At 39.9% G+C, this 19,435-nt stretch overlaps 1 protein-coding gene across 1 annotated transcript in view; it reads right to left on the bottom strand.

The window, feature by feature from the left end:
- SH3KBP1 (SH3 domain containing kinase binding protein 1) overlaps positions 1 to 19,435 on the bottom strand; it is a 368,936-nt gene that overhangs the window by 181,046 nt on the left and 168,455 nt on the right. The window contains exon 4 of the mRNA XM_065400133.1: positions 824 to 930. Coding sequence (XP_065256205.1) covers positions 824 to 930 — 107 coding nt within the window. The remainder of the gene's footprint in view (positions 1 to 823; positions 931 to 19,435) is intronic.

Here is a 19,435-nt window from a genome sequence, read left to right as displayed (position 1 = left end):
GACTGTCTAGGAAGGAGTACGGCAGAAAGGGAACTTGGGGTTATAGTGGACCACAAGCTAAATATGAGTCAACAGTGTGATGCTGTTGCAAAAAAAGCAAACATGATTCTGGGATGTATTAACAGGTGTGTTGTGAGCAAGACACGAGAAGTCATTCTTCCGCTCTACTCTGGGCACCGCATTTCAGGAAAGATGTGGAGAAATTGGAAAGGGTCCAGAGAAGAGCAACAAGAATGATTAAAGGTCTTGAGAACATGACCTATGAAGGAAGGCTGAAGGAATTGGGTTTGTTTAGTTTGGAAAAGAGAAGACTGAGAGGGGACATGATAGCAGTTTTCAGGTATCTAAAAGGATGTCATAAGGAGGAGGGAGAAAACTTGTTCACCTTAGCCTCTAAGGATAGAACAAGAAGCAATGGGCTTAAACTGCAGCAAGGGAGGTCTAGGTTGGACATTAGGAAAAAGTTCCTAACTGTCAGGGTGGTTAAACACTGGAATAAATTGCCTAGGGAGGTTGTGGAATCTCCATCTCTGGAGATATTTAAGAGTAGGTTAGATAAATGTCTATCAGGGATGGTCTAGACAGTATTTGGTCCTGCCATGCGGGCAGGGGACTGGACTCGATGACCTCTCGAGGTCCCTTCCAGTCCTATAATCTATGAATCTATGAATAAAGGGGAAAAAAATCTAAACTGATATAACAAACAAAAGAACAGTAAAAAACTCTCTTTTGAATCGTTTTAAAACATATTACCCTCTGAAAGGTCAGCATGTACAAAGCAAATGAAGACTGTGTGTCTACACAGTACATAAGAGTTACTTACTTCTCCCATCACTTCAATGATGTCACCAACTTTTAACTCCAGCTCATCTTCATTCTGAGGCATGTAACTGAAAGCCACCTGACATCTTCTCCTCCTATTTCTCTCCCCTGGAGATGGAGATGAAAGAACAGAGTGAAACGTTTAGATGAAAATTTAAATAAAATGAGGCTTCCTGAACAAACAACCCAGCTACACTGTGCCCCTGAACACACGCCATGGGACAGCACTGAAGATGAAGCAGTACTGCACTGTTATAAATGAGCACTATTAAAAACTTTTTGAATGTTTGTAATCCCTAATAAATGTGCCTAGGATCAATTTACAAAAGAGACCAATATTCAGAATTTTTCAGAGGACCATAGAGCATATTATTCCTTCCAAATACTTTTGTCTTTTGATGTAAATTGATACAATGGGATATTCAAGTAAGAATACTACTACTGCTGCTGCTGCTTGCTCTCTCTCTCTTTTTTAAATATCAGTGCATCAGTAGGGTCATCTTCTGTAGATATATATATTTTTAATGGCATACTTGCGCACTAATCTAAATTTAGGGTGTTGATTTAAATGCAGCCAGGTAAATGGGAAGATTCAGTTTTGGAATATTGCTTGCTAAACAAACAGCTATATTTGGACTTTGTTGCGGAACTGAGAGGGAAAGAGAAAACTTTCTGTAATTTAACTGCTGAAACATCCTACCCACCCTCTTTTGGTTAAAGAACCACTTACCAAAACAAAGAATAGTAACAGCATTTTGCATGTGGGGATGATGGAGGTAGAGTGATAGAAACCAATTAAAATACAGCTCCCTCTGTCATAAATAAGGAAATGTCTTGTTCAGATGCCTTGCAATGCAGGAACCATACCATATGCCATATGAAAAAAATGTCAATACATTTCTTCACTTCATGAGTAATTTGTTTACTTATAACCTGGAATATTAAATCTCCTCAAATGCACACACACAAATCAGGTGTGTCTTCATAAATATTGTCCAAATGCCCCTAGACTTCCATTCCATGCAGTCAGCATGATGTTTACTCTACAAAAATATTCATTGACAGTACTAGAAATGCTCCTTAGGACAAATGAATGAGAAAAGTCATATAATTGCTGATTCTCTTTTTTCCAGTTTGGAATGCTGGTCTTTATTAAAAAAAAAAAAAAATAAATAAGCCAGGGGGTAGTCCCATACAGACAAAATTTGAAAGGCAATTTTACCTTCACTAGAAGGCTTAGCTTTTAAATTTTCCCATCCCAGGCTTTAGGAGAAAGTTTCCCTTGTCTGAGGTATAGAATACACAGCAGATGACTATTTGAATTTTTTTTAAATAAATATATTTTAATGCAGTTGACCTTCCTCAGTTCTTTCATAAAAATGTCAGTTTATTTTTCTTCACTTACACTAATAAAAAGTATTGTGTGACATTGATGATTTCTGGGCTGTATCCTAATAAATACATTCTGTTTAGAATACGTTCAGGACTGTGCAAAAGTTAGAGGCTGCAAATAAAAAAGACTTTTTTCTGAAGATAAAGATCCTCATTATATGAATATCAGCACTTACGAAGTGGTAACTGTTGACTGATTTGACAGACTGAAGTACGTCAGTTGCCATGGTATTTTATAATCAATATTGGGTGACTCAAGAATAAATGCTTTTGACATTTCTAAGGGCTGGTCTACACTAACGCTGTAAGTCGATCTACTGAATCAATCGCAGCGGTGCCGATTTAGCCGGTAGTGGCCTAAGAGAATAAGAAATCAGTGCAGCACTGGATACTACTGATAAAACCATGTGAATCTCTCTCTTTTTTTATTTATTTACTTATGATCTTTTTGTGTGATTGCTATAAAAGTGTGTCTTCCCTGGATCTTCAACGTGAATTGACTTGTATAAAACAGAAAGATTAATATGCATGTAAAATGAACACGAAGACATTAAGCCTCAAATCCAGGTACACTTACAAACTCCAGGAATCCCTCAGATGTTTTCTAAATTTGGAAGTTTAGCTACTGGAGTTGTAGAAAAGGCCTTCGTCTCAACTACATATCCAGTCTCTCCTCTTACACTATCTCCTCTGATCAGCATTTACTAGGTCAGCAGCTCACTCACACTCACTGTGCACATGTACTCTTCATGCAAGCTGTCCAGTTTTAGACAGGTTCAACAGGTCTTATTTTACTCCCAAGAACAGAGCTGGTGAAAATTTTTCACAACACAATTTATTTCGCGGGGAAATGCAAATTTGTGTCAATTTCATCTAATTGTTTTAGTTGGGGAAAGAAAACTAATAAAATCCGAAAAAACTAATAAAACATTTCACATCAAATAAAATGAAACATTTGGATTTTTCAGTATGAAATGATGTTTTGTTTCAAAATTTCTTACTACCACAAAGATGTAATCATTTAATGTTAATCTCTTTGGAAGGGGGACTGTCGTTTTGTTGTGCGTTTGTACAGCACCTAGCAGAATGGGATCCTGGTCCATGACTGGGGGCTCCTAGGTGCTAAGGTAATTATATAAATAAATAAATAAATAAATAAATAAATAAAAGTATACTTAGGGTCCTTAATGCTTCTCTTAAGGCCTATCAGGACTTGCTCAAAGAGCAAGAGAACAACATGGGAAGTCCTCTAATAATGTAATGCAAGTCTTGGTACAAGAGAAGGACGAGTGAAAAGAAGCTCCTTCAATGCTGCAGTCCAGCAGGAAAAAAAGATTTTACAAAAGTCATGGGGTGAAGAAGGAAAGATATACTGTATATGTTTAGAAGAATTGTGGCTTCAGTAATTATCCATCCAACACAGCTTCAATGAGCGTGAAGTGGGTCCACTCTACAATGCAAGAGGGACAATGTATAATAAACAAGGAGCTATAAACCCCATCCATCCAATATACTGTCTTCTCTACTGCTATTTTCTTAATCCTGCTCTTGTGAGAAAGGTAGAGGGAAAGAGACAAGAGGCAAATGCTTTGAAATCCACTTCACGTCACAACAAAACCAGAAAAGTTAAAAATAAAATGAGTGCAACTCCATTGACTTCAGTTCCATTGACAGCGGAGCATTAGGCACATGGAGAATCCAAGAAAACCGTGGGCGGGGAGAAATCTTACCAGTGAAAAATGTCCTACATTTTAAAATTTAGGAATAAACACTTAGTGAAGAAAGCACAGAACAAGGAGCCAAGAGATGTGTGTTCTCTTCTCTGCTCTGCCACTTAATTACTGTGTGGCTTTGAGTAAGTTCCATAAGATCTTTGGACCTCAGTTTCCCCATTTGTAAATAGGGGAAACTGTATTTTCCTCCCTCCCTCATGTATTGTGAGCTTAACTTAATATTTGTAAAACTCTGAGATCCCAAAATACTTTACAGAAGTGCGAAGTATAACAATGGGGATCGTGAACTTACAGTTCCACTCTCAGACATATTCACAGCAGTTACAGAGTACATTAAGACATGAAAGCAGCATGATACCAGACAAGAAAGATCAACCCACAGCATTCAATATACCCGACTGTTCAAAGTTCCTCAAATTAGTCTCCTAGTTCTCTCACTTCTCTCTCTCCCTGGATCTCTCTCTAAAGAAATATCTACATGGAGAACAGCAAGGAACAGAAGGTGAGACACAGAGTATCACCCAGTTGTTCTCTTTCTTCTAATGCAGTTGTTAACAAATGCAGCAGTTCTCTCTCTTGGTTTCAACAAGGGGACACAAGTAATCAGCCAGACCCCAAGAACAGCTACCTGCTTATGTACAGGTTTAGAATCCTTGGGGACAGCATACTAGCAGCACTAAGAACTACATACAGCAGAAGGGTTGTTTTGTTTTGTATGGTGTGATAAAGCAACATGGGTAGTTCAAGCAGAACCCAACTGGTACTACTAGGTCACTGTTAGGGCTACCATATGTCCGGATTTCCCCGGACATGTCCGGCTTTTCGATCTATAAACAGCCGTCCGGGGGGGGATTTCTAAAAATGTCCGGGATTTCCCCCTGGTCAGCTATTTATAGATCGAAAAGCGGCGCCGCTTGGCAGCCAAAGCCCCTTCTCGGCTCCCCCCATCCCCTGCAGCCTTAGCATGCCCCCGGCCCCACAGCTGTCTTCCCCCTCCTCCCCTCCCCTGAACGCTCCGCCCCCCTGCTCCTCCCCCTCCCCTGCTTCCCGCGAATCAGATCTTCGCGGGAAGTCTGAAAAGAAGCAGGGGCAGGCGGGCAGCAGCAGGTAAGCTGGGGAGGGGGGACGCGAGGAGGAGGGCTCCGGGGAGGCGCGGCGCGGCCCAGTCCGGCCCCGGCCAGCCCCAGTGGCTCCGGCCCGGCTCGGGCCCCAGGGCACCGGCCCCTGTTCCGGCCGAGCGCACCAGCCCGGCCCCGGCCCCAGCGGCTCCGGTTCCGGCCGAGCGCCAGCCCAACCCCAGTGGCTCTGGCCCGGCTCGGGCCCCAGGGCGGCCGGCCCGGCCCTGGCCGAGCACCTCCGGCCCCGGCCGAGCACCTCCGGCCCCGGCCCAGCTCGGGCCCTGGGGCACCGGCCCCAGTTCCGGCCGAGCAGTGCCGGCCGAGCACCCCCGGCCCCCAGCGGCTCAGTTCTGGCCGAGCTCGCAGGCCCCAGCGGCTCCGGTCCGGCTCGGGCCCTAGGGCGGCCGGCCCGGCCCCTAGCCCCGCGACTCCGGCCAGAGCACAGCCCGATTCCTGGGCTCTTGTTAAAGTCGGCCCTGGTCAGGGGACGGGGGGGGGGGTTGGATGGGTCGGGAGTTCGGGGGGGCTGTCAGGGGGCAGGGGTGTGGAGAGGGGTTGGGACAGTCAGGGACAGGGAGCGGGGGGGTCAGACGGGTCAGGGGTTCTGGGGGAGCTGTCAGGGGGGCAAGGGTGTGGAGGGGGTCAAGGCAGGCAGGGAACAGAGGGGGTTGGATGGCTCGGGAGTTCTGGGGGTCCTGTCACTGGGCGGGGAGCAGTTGGATAGGGCATGGGAGTCCCGGGGGTCTGTCTGGGGGCGGGGGTGTGAATATGGGGTGGGGGTGTGGATAAGGGTCGGGGCAGTCAGGGGACAGGTAGGGTCCTGGGGGGCAGTTAGGGTGGGGGGTTCTCAGGAGGGGACAGTCAGGGGAAAAGAAGCAGGGAGGCTTAGATAGGGGGTGGGGTCCTAGGGGGCGGGGTCCTAGGGGGCAGTTAGTGGCAGGGGTCCCAGGAAGGGGCAGTCAGGGGACAAGGAGTGGGGGGGGGTTGGAGGTTCTGAGGGGGGCAGTCAGGGGGTGGGAAGTGGGAGGGAGTGGATGGGGCGGGACAGGGCAGGGGCGGGGCTAGAGCAGGGCTCCTCCTCCCCATGTCCTCTTTTTTGATTGTGCAAATATGGTAGCCCTGGTCACTGTGAAAACAGAGCTGATTCAAAGAGAGTTCAGAGTCAACAAGCAGCACATATACAGGAGTTGTTAGCAAAGATAAAGATATTTTTGTAAAATTCCCATGCCAGTCACTCTCCTGAGTTTTTTGTTTCTGTCTAATTAGTACACAACGTTTCTCAACACAGCATGTTCAGGAATCATGACTATCACCTGGAATGGCTTACAGACAATAAAGACAAAATATCAGTCTTGAGGCTCTGTCTGCCCTGCCACCCCCGCCCCAATATTCCCACCTACTATCAAACTTGTACTGAAATTATTGCTGTAACTGCTGTGTGTTGTGAGATGTATTAAAGACACACCGTGAAATTAAAATGTATTGTACTTGGCTAGTCAATGTGCAGTTAAATTTTAAACCATTTTCTTACTAAAATTATCATTACAGTAGTAGCTGCAACAATTGCAGCAATTAAAGTTGCACATAGTTTCCATTCTAATCCCATTTTTGGTCCTTCAACTTGATGAAAATTTCACCATTTGGATGGAAATTTCCCACTTTTGTTTTTAAGTTTGGGCATAAACAGTTCAGCCAGTTCTGAGTGCAGGTGGGAAGGAGGTGGTGAACAATGCACCTTTCCCATTTAAAAGTACCGGAATTTTTGAACAGCACATGAATCAAACTGCCCATGGTTTGAAATTAGGGTGAATTTGATTTAAATCACTAGTCAGAAAGATTTGATTTAATCGTGGTTTTCTACATAAAAGTGCATTCTTGTTGATCGTTATAACCTTAATACATACCGTATTCTTCACAACTCAGATAGATGTAGGTTTCACTTTTAGAAGGTACACACTATACATTTTTAAACACTGATTCATTTTGAAAACTTTTCAGATGAGTTTTACAGATATATCAGAAAATGAATGATTGTTTGGTTATTTCATTTACCAAACATAATTGAAGCAGATATTTAGGGAGGTGAACTATCTCCAATTCAACAGGTTAATCGTTAATATTTGGAGGATTTTCTTGCCATGCTGTATTAGAAGGAGAACATCACCAGACAGACATTTAAATTATTTTATTTAACTAAAACAACAATGTTAAGTATTCTAAATTTTTTCTTCAACAGCAAACATATAATATTTTAACAAAACAAGCATATGTCCCTCCCTTCTCACATTTATTTCCAGACTTCTTTTCCTTGTCCAGAACTATTCCATCCCCAACAATCTTCTATTCATTGAACTTTTTGAAACTTTGCACTTTTAGAGAGAGGTAAGGGATTGACTCTGTATACACAAATTTGCAGGACAATAGAGTTGAGGTCTGTTATTTCTCACCTCTATATATTATTTATTTAAAAACATTTTTGCTGTTAACAAGCATGTTAACTCTGGAGACACAAATCCAGTTTGAGAACTGCAAAACTAAGCATCTCTGATGGTATCTTCTAGACTGAGCACTGAGTTCCATTGGGTAGATAGAAAGATTAACCTAAATAATCTATACAGAAGCCTGTGGAACCCCATAAAATTGGGTCCCTAATCCAGACCATTGGAACTCATTTACAAAACTTTTCTTAAATATTGTATGAATATATTGTTTCATACTATAGAATTAGAATTTATAATCCCTATTCCATGATGAGATATCTTTGAGCTATAATGGATCTTAATTAAAACTATCTTTAGATAGGTTTTTTCCTCAAAAAGCATTTTATCAAAAAAATCCGATTTAAATAAAAACCAATTTAAAAAAAAAAATCATTGATTTTTATTCACCCTGTTTGAAATGCTAAATTTTCTCTGGATATAGTTGTAATAGAGAAGTAGCATCTCTCACTGTTTTATAAGAAACTGGTTTTCATTGGACAAGATTATAAACCTTTAAAAAAAAAAATCACATATCTATTATATGCAGTCAATTTTTAAAAATACAGTGTGCAGCCATGGAAGGATTTGCTGTGCAGATGTTAGGGGCTAATAAAACTATGAAATGAAAACTTTGTAAAAGTGTACGGCATTTGTAGCAATGGCACCCAGGACCTCGATGCAGCAGGGGTTCAGGTAGGGCTCCTTTGCACTTTGTAAGGGCTGATGCAAGGGCTTCAGGCCTTTATTCAGCTTCTGCAGACCTTGTCAAGTGGGAAAAGACTAAGAGATGGTCCCTTTTGTAAGGTATGCAATGCTTTGATGCACCTTAGCATCAAGACTTAAAAGTTCACAGGAGAGAGGCTCTCTATTACAGAGATCCTATGATGTGCTAGAGGAGGACTTCTCTCTGTGGACCTATTAAAGTACATTGAAGAGGGTATAAAGGTGATATGGGTAGCTAAATAATTTCACATTATGTCATTTACAAATGCTATTGCAATTTTTTGCAAGGTAGCAGATATTCAAAGTCTTGAAGAATGAAGCTCCATTTTTTTTTGGTATAACTTTTTCCTGCTTTTATTTTATGTATTTTTTATTTTGCGTGTAAGAAATGCAGAGGAAAACCCTAAAATAGTAGAATGTTAAACCTGCATGGTAAAGCACTCAGTCAGGAAATGATTAGGGCTGTCAACTAATCACAGTTAACTCAAGCAATTAACTCAAAACAAATTAACTTGATTAAAAAAATTAATTGCGATTAATCACAGTTTTAATTGCACTAATAAACAATAATAGAATACCAACTGAAATTTATTATGAATATTTTGGATGTTTTTCTACATTTTCAATTATATTGATTTCTATTAAAACACAGAATACAAAGTGTACAGTGCTCACTTTATACTGTCATTTTTATTACAAATATTTTCACTGTAAAAAGATAAACAGATGAAAAAGTATTTTTCAATTCACCTCATACAAGTATTGTAGTGCAATCTCTATTGTGAAAGTGCAACTTACAAGTGTAGAATTATTCTTTTTCTACATAACTTCACTCAAAAATAAAATAATGTAAAACTTTAGCATCTACAAGTCCACTCAGTCCTACTTCTTGTTCAACCAATCGCTAAAAAAAAAAAAAGTTTGTTTACATGTATGGGAGATAATGCTGTTCATTTCTTATTTACAATGTCACCTGAAAGTGAGAACAGGAGTTCGCATGACACTTTTGCAGCCAGCACTGCAAGGTATTTACGTGCCAAATATGCTACACATTCGTATGCTTCGGCCACCATTCCAGAGGACATGTTTCCATGCTGATGATGGGTTCGGCTTGATAACAATCCAAAGCAGTGCAGAATGTGGAAAACATCCACAAATATTTAAATAAATGGTATTTTATTATTGTTGAAGAGTGCAATTAAAACTGCCATTAATTGTGATTTTTTAAAAATCTTGCAATTAATTGCAATTAATTTTTAATCAATGATATCCCTAGAAATGATATTGCTAAGATTGCATATGCAGCCTTAACTCTGCTCTCCTGTATACATGCATTATATGATACAAACTGATTTCATGATTATGTATTTTTGTAACATGTTCTTCACATTGTTTTGTGCTGTAAGCTTAGGCATCAATCCTGCAATCAGATCCGTCAGGGTGTGCCCTTGTGCCTGCATGGTGTCCCAATTACTTCATGAATGCACATGAATGTGAGGGTCTGCCCTCATGGATCTTAATGCAGGAGCAGGGCCCGTAATATGCAGCATTCTTAAGCATGCCAGAACCTGTGAAAGTCATTAATACATAAAGTACCCAGTAAACCATACTTACAGGACACAAGATACTACAGATTAAGTATAAAACAATATTTGGTGACATATACAGCTCCCCAAAGTTCAACTCTCACTCAGATTCGTAGTTAACTGTCTCAGCTCCTGAAATACACCCAAGAAAGTATTTTCTGCTTGTTGAAAAGATGCTTTCAAAATTATTAACACAACTACGATAGAAAGAAAAGATGTTATTCATCGCCCCCTTGTTAAATTGTAAATCACCTCCCAGGCTGTCCCTCATGCTTGGGAGGCACGCCTTGTAAACATCCACAAAGCTATGTCATTAACCACCTTCAAATCCCTCCTCAGAATTCTCCTTGATGCCTGCAAGACACTTGACTATGGTTAGGCAACAGACCACTGTCCATCACGCTGACCAATATTGTCTCATTGTACTCCCCCATCGGTCTGTCCATACCCATCTGTTGCCTCATCTTTCAGACTTAGATTGGGACACAGACCATCTTTTGTTCTGCTCATACAGTGACTAGCACAATGGGGTCCTGGTCCATAACTAGGCCTACTAGAGCTAGATCCACCTGGGGGTCTTGGGTGCCTAACTACCCCTTTAGGCACCTAAGTCTAACACTTGGATGTCACTGGCATTCACAAAACCACTGCTTAGCTCCCACCTATCCTGGAGGTGCCTAAAGCCCCTAACTACCTAAATTTCTGCTGCTGGGCACGCATACAACTGCCTAAGTCCCGACACTGCTCAGCTCCTAACTCACAGCAGGATTCTCAAACTAGGTATTATACTGTCTATCTCACCAGAGGGGCCAGATTCAGTAGGTATCTCGGAGCACACCTAACTCCACACAACCGGAGGGAGCGGGAAGGATGCCTGCCTTTTACTCAACAGCCCAGTGGTCAAAGCACTCACCCAGGGTGTGGGAGACCCAGCTTTAAACTCCCCCTCTCTGCCTGATGTAAAGCAGGGACTTGAACGCAGGTCTCCCACCAGAGCACCCTAACCACTGGGTTATGGGGTATTCTGGGGTGGGTCTCTCTTCTGTTGAAACTGTTCCACTTCTTATAAATACACCTCTACCCCGATATAATGTTGTCCTCGGGAGCCAAAAATCTTACCGCGTTATAGGTGAAACTGCGTTATATTGAACTTGCATTGATCCGCCGGAGTGCACAGCCCCGCCCCCACGGAGCACTGCTTTACCGCGTTATATTTGAATTAGTGTTATATCGGGTCACGTTATATCGGGGTAGAAGTGTAATTAAATATTCATCGGAGCAGAAACTGGAACCCAGGTTTCCCCTCCCAGGTGAGTGCCCTAACCACCATGCTATAGAGTCACACCCACTCTCTCAGGCCCCATTAACATTTAATATTTTATAAAAAGTGGAATTACTTCAAAGGCAATCACTCTGTATCAGTGACCTGTCCTCTTCATTATTCCTCCCGCCCGGATTTTTTGTGTCATCTGCAAACTTTATCAGAGATTATTTTATTTTTCTTCCAGGTCACTGGTAAAAATGTTAAATAGTGTAGGGACCAAGAACCGATCCTTGCAGGACGCCACTAGAAATACACCCGTTCGATGATGATTCCCCATTTACAATTACATTTTGAAATCTATCAGTTAAGCCATCTTTTAATCCATTTAATGTGTGCCATGTCCGTTTTATATCTTTCTACTTTTTTTTTTTTTTAAATCGAAATGTCATGCAGTACCAAGTCAAATGCCTTACAGAAGACTTGGTATATTATATCAATGCTATTACATTTCTCAACCAAACTTGTACTCTAATCCAAGAAAGATATCAAGTTAGTTTGACAGGATCTATTTTCCATAAACCCATGTTGATTGGCATTAATTATATCATCCTCCCCTTTAATTTTTTTATTGAGTCTTAGCTGCCCCATCAACTTGCCTGGGATCGATGTCAAACTGTCAGGCCTATAATTACTCAAGTCATTCTATCTACCCTTTTAAAAATCATTAACTACATTACAATACAATACACTAACAGCTTTCCTCCATTCTTCTGGAACTTCCCCGGTGTCCCAAGACTTACTGAAAATCAACATTAATGGTCCCGAGAGCTCCTCAGCCAGTTCTTTTCAAACTCTTGGATGTAACTCATCCAGACCTGCTGATTTAAAAATGCCCTTTGAAGAAAGCAGCTTAGGCTACACACCTCTCCACAACATTTCCCACTGACTAGCTTAAATGTCCCCTCCCTCAGCATGCTGGCTTCTGTGAATCCCTTTTTAAGATGCCTGACTCACCCTATGCTTTGTATGGGGAGCCTAAGTGCTTAACTTGAGGTTGTGAATTCCACTATGCAATAGGGTATCTAAAAGTTAGGTGCTACAACACCTAAGTCCCCCTTAGATCTAGCCCCTAGTTGCTACAGTAATACAAATAATAAATATTAATATATAAAATATGTAAGCAAATAAAATATACTGGACCATGGTGACAATGAAATCACCATAGGGTAACTATTCAAAAATATAAACGTATAACAAGATGATACACTTGCAGCTAAGGTGGTAGAAAAACAGATGATATATTGTAGTTTTAAAAATAGTAGATCACATAATTAAAGTCTATATCATAACGCATATGCACAAGGGAACACAACCAAGGTTGAGGTTGCAACCTCAATTGACATCTGTAGAGCAGAGTGCTTAACCACGTAATTTTAATATTCTCAACACAATTCTTCCCTCTGAATTTATAAGTAAATGGACATGTCATAGTAAACTTTTACACAAATGGAAATCTATTTATCAGGATACCTATCAGTAATGTTTAATAAAATCCAGAGTTTATAGCTAGGGTCTAGGACAGGAAGCCAAAATATGAACATTTAACCATCGCTAATTAAAATAATGTGCACAATGATATTTATAACTTTATAACACTTTATAAAATTAAACTGAACTGTATTGGACTTAACTAAACAGTATTCACTACTTATTAAACCAATTTTTCCATTAAAATCATGGTATATTGAAGAGAAAAGTCAGTTTTACTTAGCTTTTCATATGGAGCCAATAGGACTAGAAAGAGATTATTTTTTAAAAATAAAAAAATTGGATTATATTTCAATTGAATTAATTACAGGGTTTTTTTTTAAATTAAAATAAACCTATTTAAAATTAAATTTGAAATTATGACAACTTCATGTGAAAGCCTAAACTTACTATAGTCTATTAGAATAATTTAAATTAATTTAAAAAATAATATTAAGCAGTTCATCTTTGCAACCAAGCTTTAAAAAAAGTCAAACCACTGAGCCGCTAGAAGTCACTGGCTAAGCACCTGGAAACAGGGTTTGTTGAAATGCTAAACCAGCTTATGACATCAGTAGCCTCTTCTGCAAGTGCAGACAGAATATTTTCTTTATTTCAGTTTATTCAACTAGTTCAGTCAATGACTAGTTCAATTCAAAGTTAATAAACCAATTGGGAGCTGAAAAGGCAGAAAAGCTTGTTTTTTCCTTTCAATCTCTGAATAAAAACCAGATATGCAAGGATGAGATCTACTAGTTCTAAAATCCTGAAGGGTATAATGACCAGAAACAACCAGTTCAATTTACTAACTTTCATATAAGTCCTTTGTTAAATAGTTGGTAGTTTTAAAGGCAAAATATGTTTTGATAAACTTTTTTCTTATGTATCCAGCACATAAGGGAGTTTTATTTAACTAATTTCAGAAACATTAAATGCTGGGTTTTGTGCATTTTAATTAAATTTTAATCTCTGTCCAACAGAGCTTGACACATATCGCAAGTAAAAAGCTTGTCTCTCTCACCAACAGAAGTTGGTCCAACAAAAGAAATCACCTCACCCACCTGGTTTCTAAGTAAAAAATTAATCATCTAGTAAATATGAAATGCATCCTTCACTATTTTCAAATATAATAAGAAATGTAAAAATTAAGAATCTGAATAATTGTTTACATAAATGTGTATAGACATAGTGTATCCTCTTGGTTAGCAAAAAATATATATATATATATCCGGGTTAGAGAGAGAGAGAGAGAGAGAGAGAGAGAGAGAGAGAGAGAGACCAAATGTAGTATAGAGGCTATATTTAGTTGCAAATCAACATGTTTTAATGGTTACCAACCAATAAGAATCAACTTATTTCCTGGGGGAAAAAGTAATTTTTAAAAAAAATTAAATTAAATTAAATTAAATCAAAAATTAAAATTAAATTAAATTAAATAAAGTACAAATGCAAAACAAGATTAAAATCAACTATCAAGGTTTCCTGCTTGCTGATTTAAATCATTATTAAAATCAGTAATTTAAATCAATACACCTATATGGATCTTGATCTAAAGCCTATAGATGTCAATGGAAAGACTCCCTTTGATTTCAATGCGGGGGGAGGGGGAAGGGGAGCTTGCCATGGATTTCAAAGGGAACAAGACTGGACCCAGACATGTCAAGTCTCTCACTGGATGTGAGACTCACTCATTAGCATGCTATCTCAATCTCACATACATTCCTAAGATTATCTCACTCATTTTGAGTAAGGATTTAAAGATTTAAAATGTTTTTACTCAGGTGCTGAAAGAGATGACAAACAGCATTTGTAGGTTTGATCACAAAATACGGTGTATGGAAAGTTGGAATCGATTGCAAGAGGATATTAGTCCTCTTGCAAAACGGAAGTTCTTCTGTGCAGCAAGAGCAGAGGTGGGCAAACTACAGCCTGCGGGCCACATCCAGCCCACGGGACCATCCTGCCTGGCCCTTGAGCTCCCGGTCAGGGAGGCTAGCCCCCAGCCCCTCCCCCGCAGCCTCAGCTCGCCGTGCTGCCAGCACTCTGGTCCGCTGCTCCTGCCGGGCAGCGCAGCGGCGTGGCTGGCTCCAGCTGGGCGGCGGGGCTATGAGCTCCTGCTGCTCTGAGCTTCATGGTAAGGGGGCGGGGAGCAGGGGGGTTGGATAAGGAGCAGAGTGGGGTGGGGTTCTGGGGGGCAGTTAAGGGTAGGGGGTCCTGGGAGGGGGCAGTCAGGGGACGGGAAGTGGGAGGGGCAGATAGGGGGCAGGGGCCAGGCTGTTTAAGGAGGCACAGCCTTCCCTACCCGGCCCTTCATACAGTTTAGCAACCCCAATGTGGCCCTCGGGCCAAAAAGTTTGCCCACTCCTGAGCTAGAGCATTCTATGCTAGTGAAGCCAAGTATGTACGTGAGAAGCTTCATTTGTAGGATGAAATGTTAAAGATGGCAGCTTTTGTGAATTTGATATTAGGGAAAACTGCACTTTTGAACAGGCTGAGCACATTGTTGGCAGATACCAGCACTTGTTCAATCTCACCTGAGATAGAGAAGCTGCAAGAGGAGTTTGTTGATTCTCAGTTGATGAAGAAATCAGATATCCCTCAGTGTGTATACAGGATGTACACTATGTGGGCATAACTTAATGTCAGAATCCCTACTGGTCTTCTGGATTAGATGGGACGTTTTCCCCTTTTATCCAAGTGAAGCAGGCAAATCCTGAGCCATGTTTCAAGTTTGAGCCACCAAAAGAAAAACCGCAAAGGAGCCACATGACAATATAACAAAACACATGAATAAAATGTGAAATCAAGCTAGATATTAAAAGAAATGTGGAATCTGAATCCTTTATCTGTGGTTTATTAGCTTCAAATCAATTCAATTCAATTTATTTATTTTACATTAATTTGATGTATTGTTTTGTTGTGTGTTATTTTAATTATTTAATTAATTTATTTTGCATGTATTTATTTTCGAATCTGATTATTTTAGTTTGCTGTAAATGTAATATGAGCAATAAAATACAAATCAAATATTTGTTCTGTAATTTTTTTTTCAAATGGATGATCACTATGACAAGGTGATACGCAAAATAAACATATTGTTCTTTTGATAAAACAAGGGTTTTTTGGTTAGGCTTATATAAAAACAGTTTATTTTTGAATATTTGTCTTTTTCTGTCCACAGACCATTTGCCTAAATGATGGGGCTGTTAACTCTGGTCTTCAGGGATCTCCAACCATCCAGGCCACGTTTTTATTCCATCCAGCAAATAATTGTTTTTATTAAAATCCACTGGGTTTGCATCGCATATAGAATTCTATACTTTAATATGAATTAGGATATTTAAGTATTTCATATGCAATATTAAGCAGTGTACATTTTAAAACAAACTATGAAGTGCTGGTTGGATTAAAAACCTGCACTACTGGATGTCGCCAAGGACCAAAGATGAGACTCACTGTTTTAAGCAATGACCTAACACACCACTTGGAAAGTCTCACTCTTGAGCCTTGAATCTCACTCGTTGGGGCTGTAAATCTCACTCTTAACATCTTTGTCTAAGATTTGACATCTCCGTGGACCCATATTTAGAGACTTGGAAGAACCTTTCCACCTCCAACAGGAAGACATTCTTCCATGTGAATAATTTAATCTTCTACGTGAAAGGCACAGGTGAGCAGGAAATGCCATGATAGAATTTTAAAACTACTTGAACAAAGTATTGGAGTTAACAATTAATATGAAAAGGAGACAACAAAAACAAGCTGGGTGAGCTAATATCTTTTATTGGGCCAATTTCTGTTGGTGAGAGAGAAGCTTTCGAGCAACACAAAGCTCTTCTTCAGGTCGGGGAAATGTACTTATGACGTTGCACTCCGTATGATTTTATGAAAATATGCTAATGAGTGTGAATATAATGTAACTGGAATATGCTTCAGGCAAAAGGTCTCTTGTAAGGTATCATTACAAAGCTTATAATCTACAGAGTGTGTTCATCCTATTTGTATGTATGTATCATTCTTGTATCTGAAACTAGGAATATACAATATAACTCTGAGGTCCTATTGTAGTTATGCAAAGTGGGCCATTAATGGTGGCTTGGAATCTTGATGGCTCCCATTAACCAGGACAATTGGTTGTAAATGGCTCTGTTTACTTGTAAGTTTTCCTGTATACGTGTGTGCTGGCAAGTGGGTAATGAAGTCTTACAATGATATATGTTCTTGTCACCTGAACTGGAATCCATCTTTAACCTGGTGCTTTTCCATTTAGAAGGAGGGGTGGGAACCCAGAGAGGGACAAAGGATTCCCGCCTTGTGCAAAAGATATATAAGGGGGGTGGAACAGAACAAAGGGGGCTGCAGTCCTGAGAAATCCCTTAGCTACCGCCTGAGCTGGAACAAGGACTGTACAAGGGGAAAGGATTGAGCCCAAACTAGAAAGGAGTCTAGTCTGTGAAAGAAGCTTATTGGAACATCTCTGAGGGTGAGATTTATCTGTATTCAGTTTCCTACTGTATTAGGCTTAGACTTGCGTGTTTTTTGTTTTATTTTGCTTGGCAATTCACTTTGTTCTGTTTGTTATTACTTGGAACCACTTAAATCCTACTTTTTATATTTAATAAAAATCACGTTTTGCTTATTAATTGACCCAGAGTAAGTAATTAATTCCTGGGAGAGCAAACAGCTGTGCATCTCTCTCTATCAGTGTTATAGAGGGTGAACAATTTATGAGTTTACCCTGTATAAGCTTTATACAGAGTAAAATGGATTTATATGTGGTTTGGATCCCATTGGGAACTGGGTATCTGGGTGCTAGAGACAGGAGCACTTCTTAAGCTGTTTTCAGTTAAGTTTTCAGCTTTTGGGGGACGTGGTTCAAACCTGGGTCTGCATTTGCAGCAGGCTAGCGTGTCTGGCTCAACAAGACAGGGTACTGAAGTCCCAAGCTGCCAGGGAAAACGGGCTCAGAGGTAGTCTCAGTACATCAGGTGGCAGTCCCAAGGGAGTTTCTGTGACCCAACACATGACAGTACTGAGTGTCACAGCTCAGTGTAAGCTCAAAAGCTCATCTCTCTCACCAACAGAAGTTTGTCCCACATTGATATTACCTCACCAACCTTGTCTCTCTGATATGCTAGGACCAACACAGCTACAACTACACTGCATACAACAACAAAAAGTCATCTTTAATGGTTGTCAAGTGTCACTGAAAGCTCAGCCAACAATTAAAAATAGGTCAAACTAATAGTGTTGACAGACATACTGCCGTCAGAGAGCAGCAATAGATCCAAAACATCTAGTTTTGGAGAAATTGAAATGTGAGCTAGCAGTACAGTGAACACAAATCAATTATTTAAAACAAATCAGAATATTTAAATCCAAATGAGATTATTTAAAATGTATCTCCTGAGACATATAGTTGTAAATTAATTTCCCATGGGCCTGAAAGCCCCTTCACACTTCCCTGTCACTGTAAATGAGAGTCAGGCTGTTAATCTCATTAATACAAACTAATTATAATTTAAATTAATATACGGTATATTATATTGTTTCAGTATGTTATACATTGCAAATCTTAATTTTTCATCACCTATTCAAGACATCCTGGGCAGTACAACAGCCTATAACACGGTAAAGTTACATTCAGTACAGAAATTCTGTAATCTGGGACCATGGAGTGACTGTTTACATCTTTTAAAGAATTAATCATCATAATTCCACCATAAGAAAACCCACAAACCATGTACAATTTTGTAATTGGGGCTGGTGTATCAGGCATTTACAGGTATCTCTGCAATCAATATTTTTTCCTGCTTTTCTTTTTAAAAAAAGTATTGCCAGCCTCTCTCAGCAGCCAGAGATGTACAAAGACTGCTAGACTGCAAGGGCTGGAGCAAAGAATCCAGAAGACTTGTGGCAAGATTTTCAGTAATAAGAGTCTAAAGTTCTTCTAAATCCATCTTTAGGCACCTAAATAAGTGGCCCAATTTTCAAAAGTGCTGATCACCTAGCAGCTCCTACCAGGCCACTGGGCTTTATTCCTCTTTCTGTCTTTGTCTTGTTGTCTGGACTTTGGCAAATCACATAGGGGAAACTGAGGTCCAGGGAGCCTATCTGAAAGGGGGACATAATATAGAAAAGCCCCTTCTAAAAGTGACCTGCAAAGCTGATCCCTTCTGACAGGACAATTCTGAGGAACCTTTGCATGTCGAAGCTCAGAATTCTTGTCTTCTACTTCATTTTTTTTAAAATCATTTTACGTTGCACTTCCCTCTTTCAGAAGCTAAACCTGTATCTATGAGGAAACGGTTCAATCTGCTGTTAACTGTGGCTAGACAAGCTGTTCTTTATTGTGATTATACTGGAAACCAACTTTAAAAACTTAAGTTTAGTTTGCAGTTTTTTAAAGCTATTATACAACAGGGGCAGGCACTTATTGCTCTATGCTTTTAGCAATCTTTGTATTTTACTGTGTTTCATGATACCGACGGAGTTTTAGATTTGACCATTTTTGGCCATTGGTTGGGGCAATTACAGCACCAAGTATTTTCATTTTAGTGTGTTTTCATATTTGTTAATTTAGATTTTATGAAATGCAGGTTAGTTGCTGACTAAATTTAAAGCATTTTTTTTTTTAAAGTGAATAATTATTTTGGGTGCTTTTGTGAAGTTGAAGTTTTCTAATTAAAAGGGAAAGGATAACAAAAACTAGATGGTGCCCTTAGAGATCTTGTAAATATGGCATTTAAAGTCCCCAGGTGAAATCCTGGCCCTATTTAAGTGAATGAGA

The sequence above is a fragment of the Emys orbicularis genome, chromosome 1 (genome assembly GCF_028017835.1).
Source record: "Emys orbicularis isolate rEmyOrb1 chromosome 1, rEmyOrb1.hap1, whole genome shotgun sequence".
Classification (NCBI taxonomy): domain Eukaryota; kingdom Metazoa; phylum Chordata; order Testudines; family Emydidae; genus Emys; species Emys orbicularis.
This window is presented reverse-complemented; position numbering and strand designations above follow the sequence as displayed.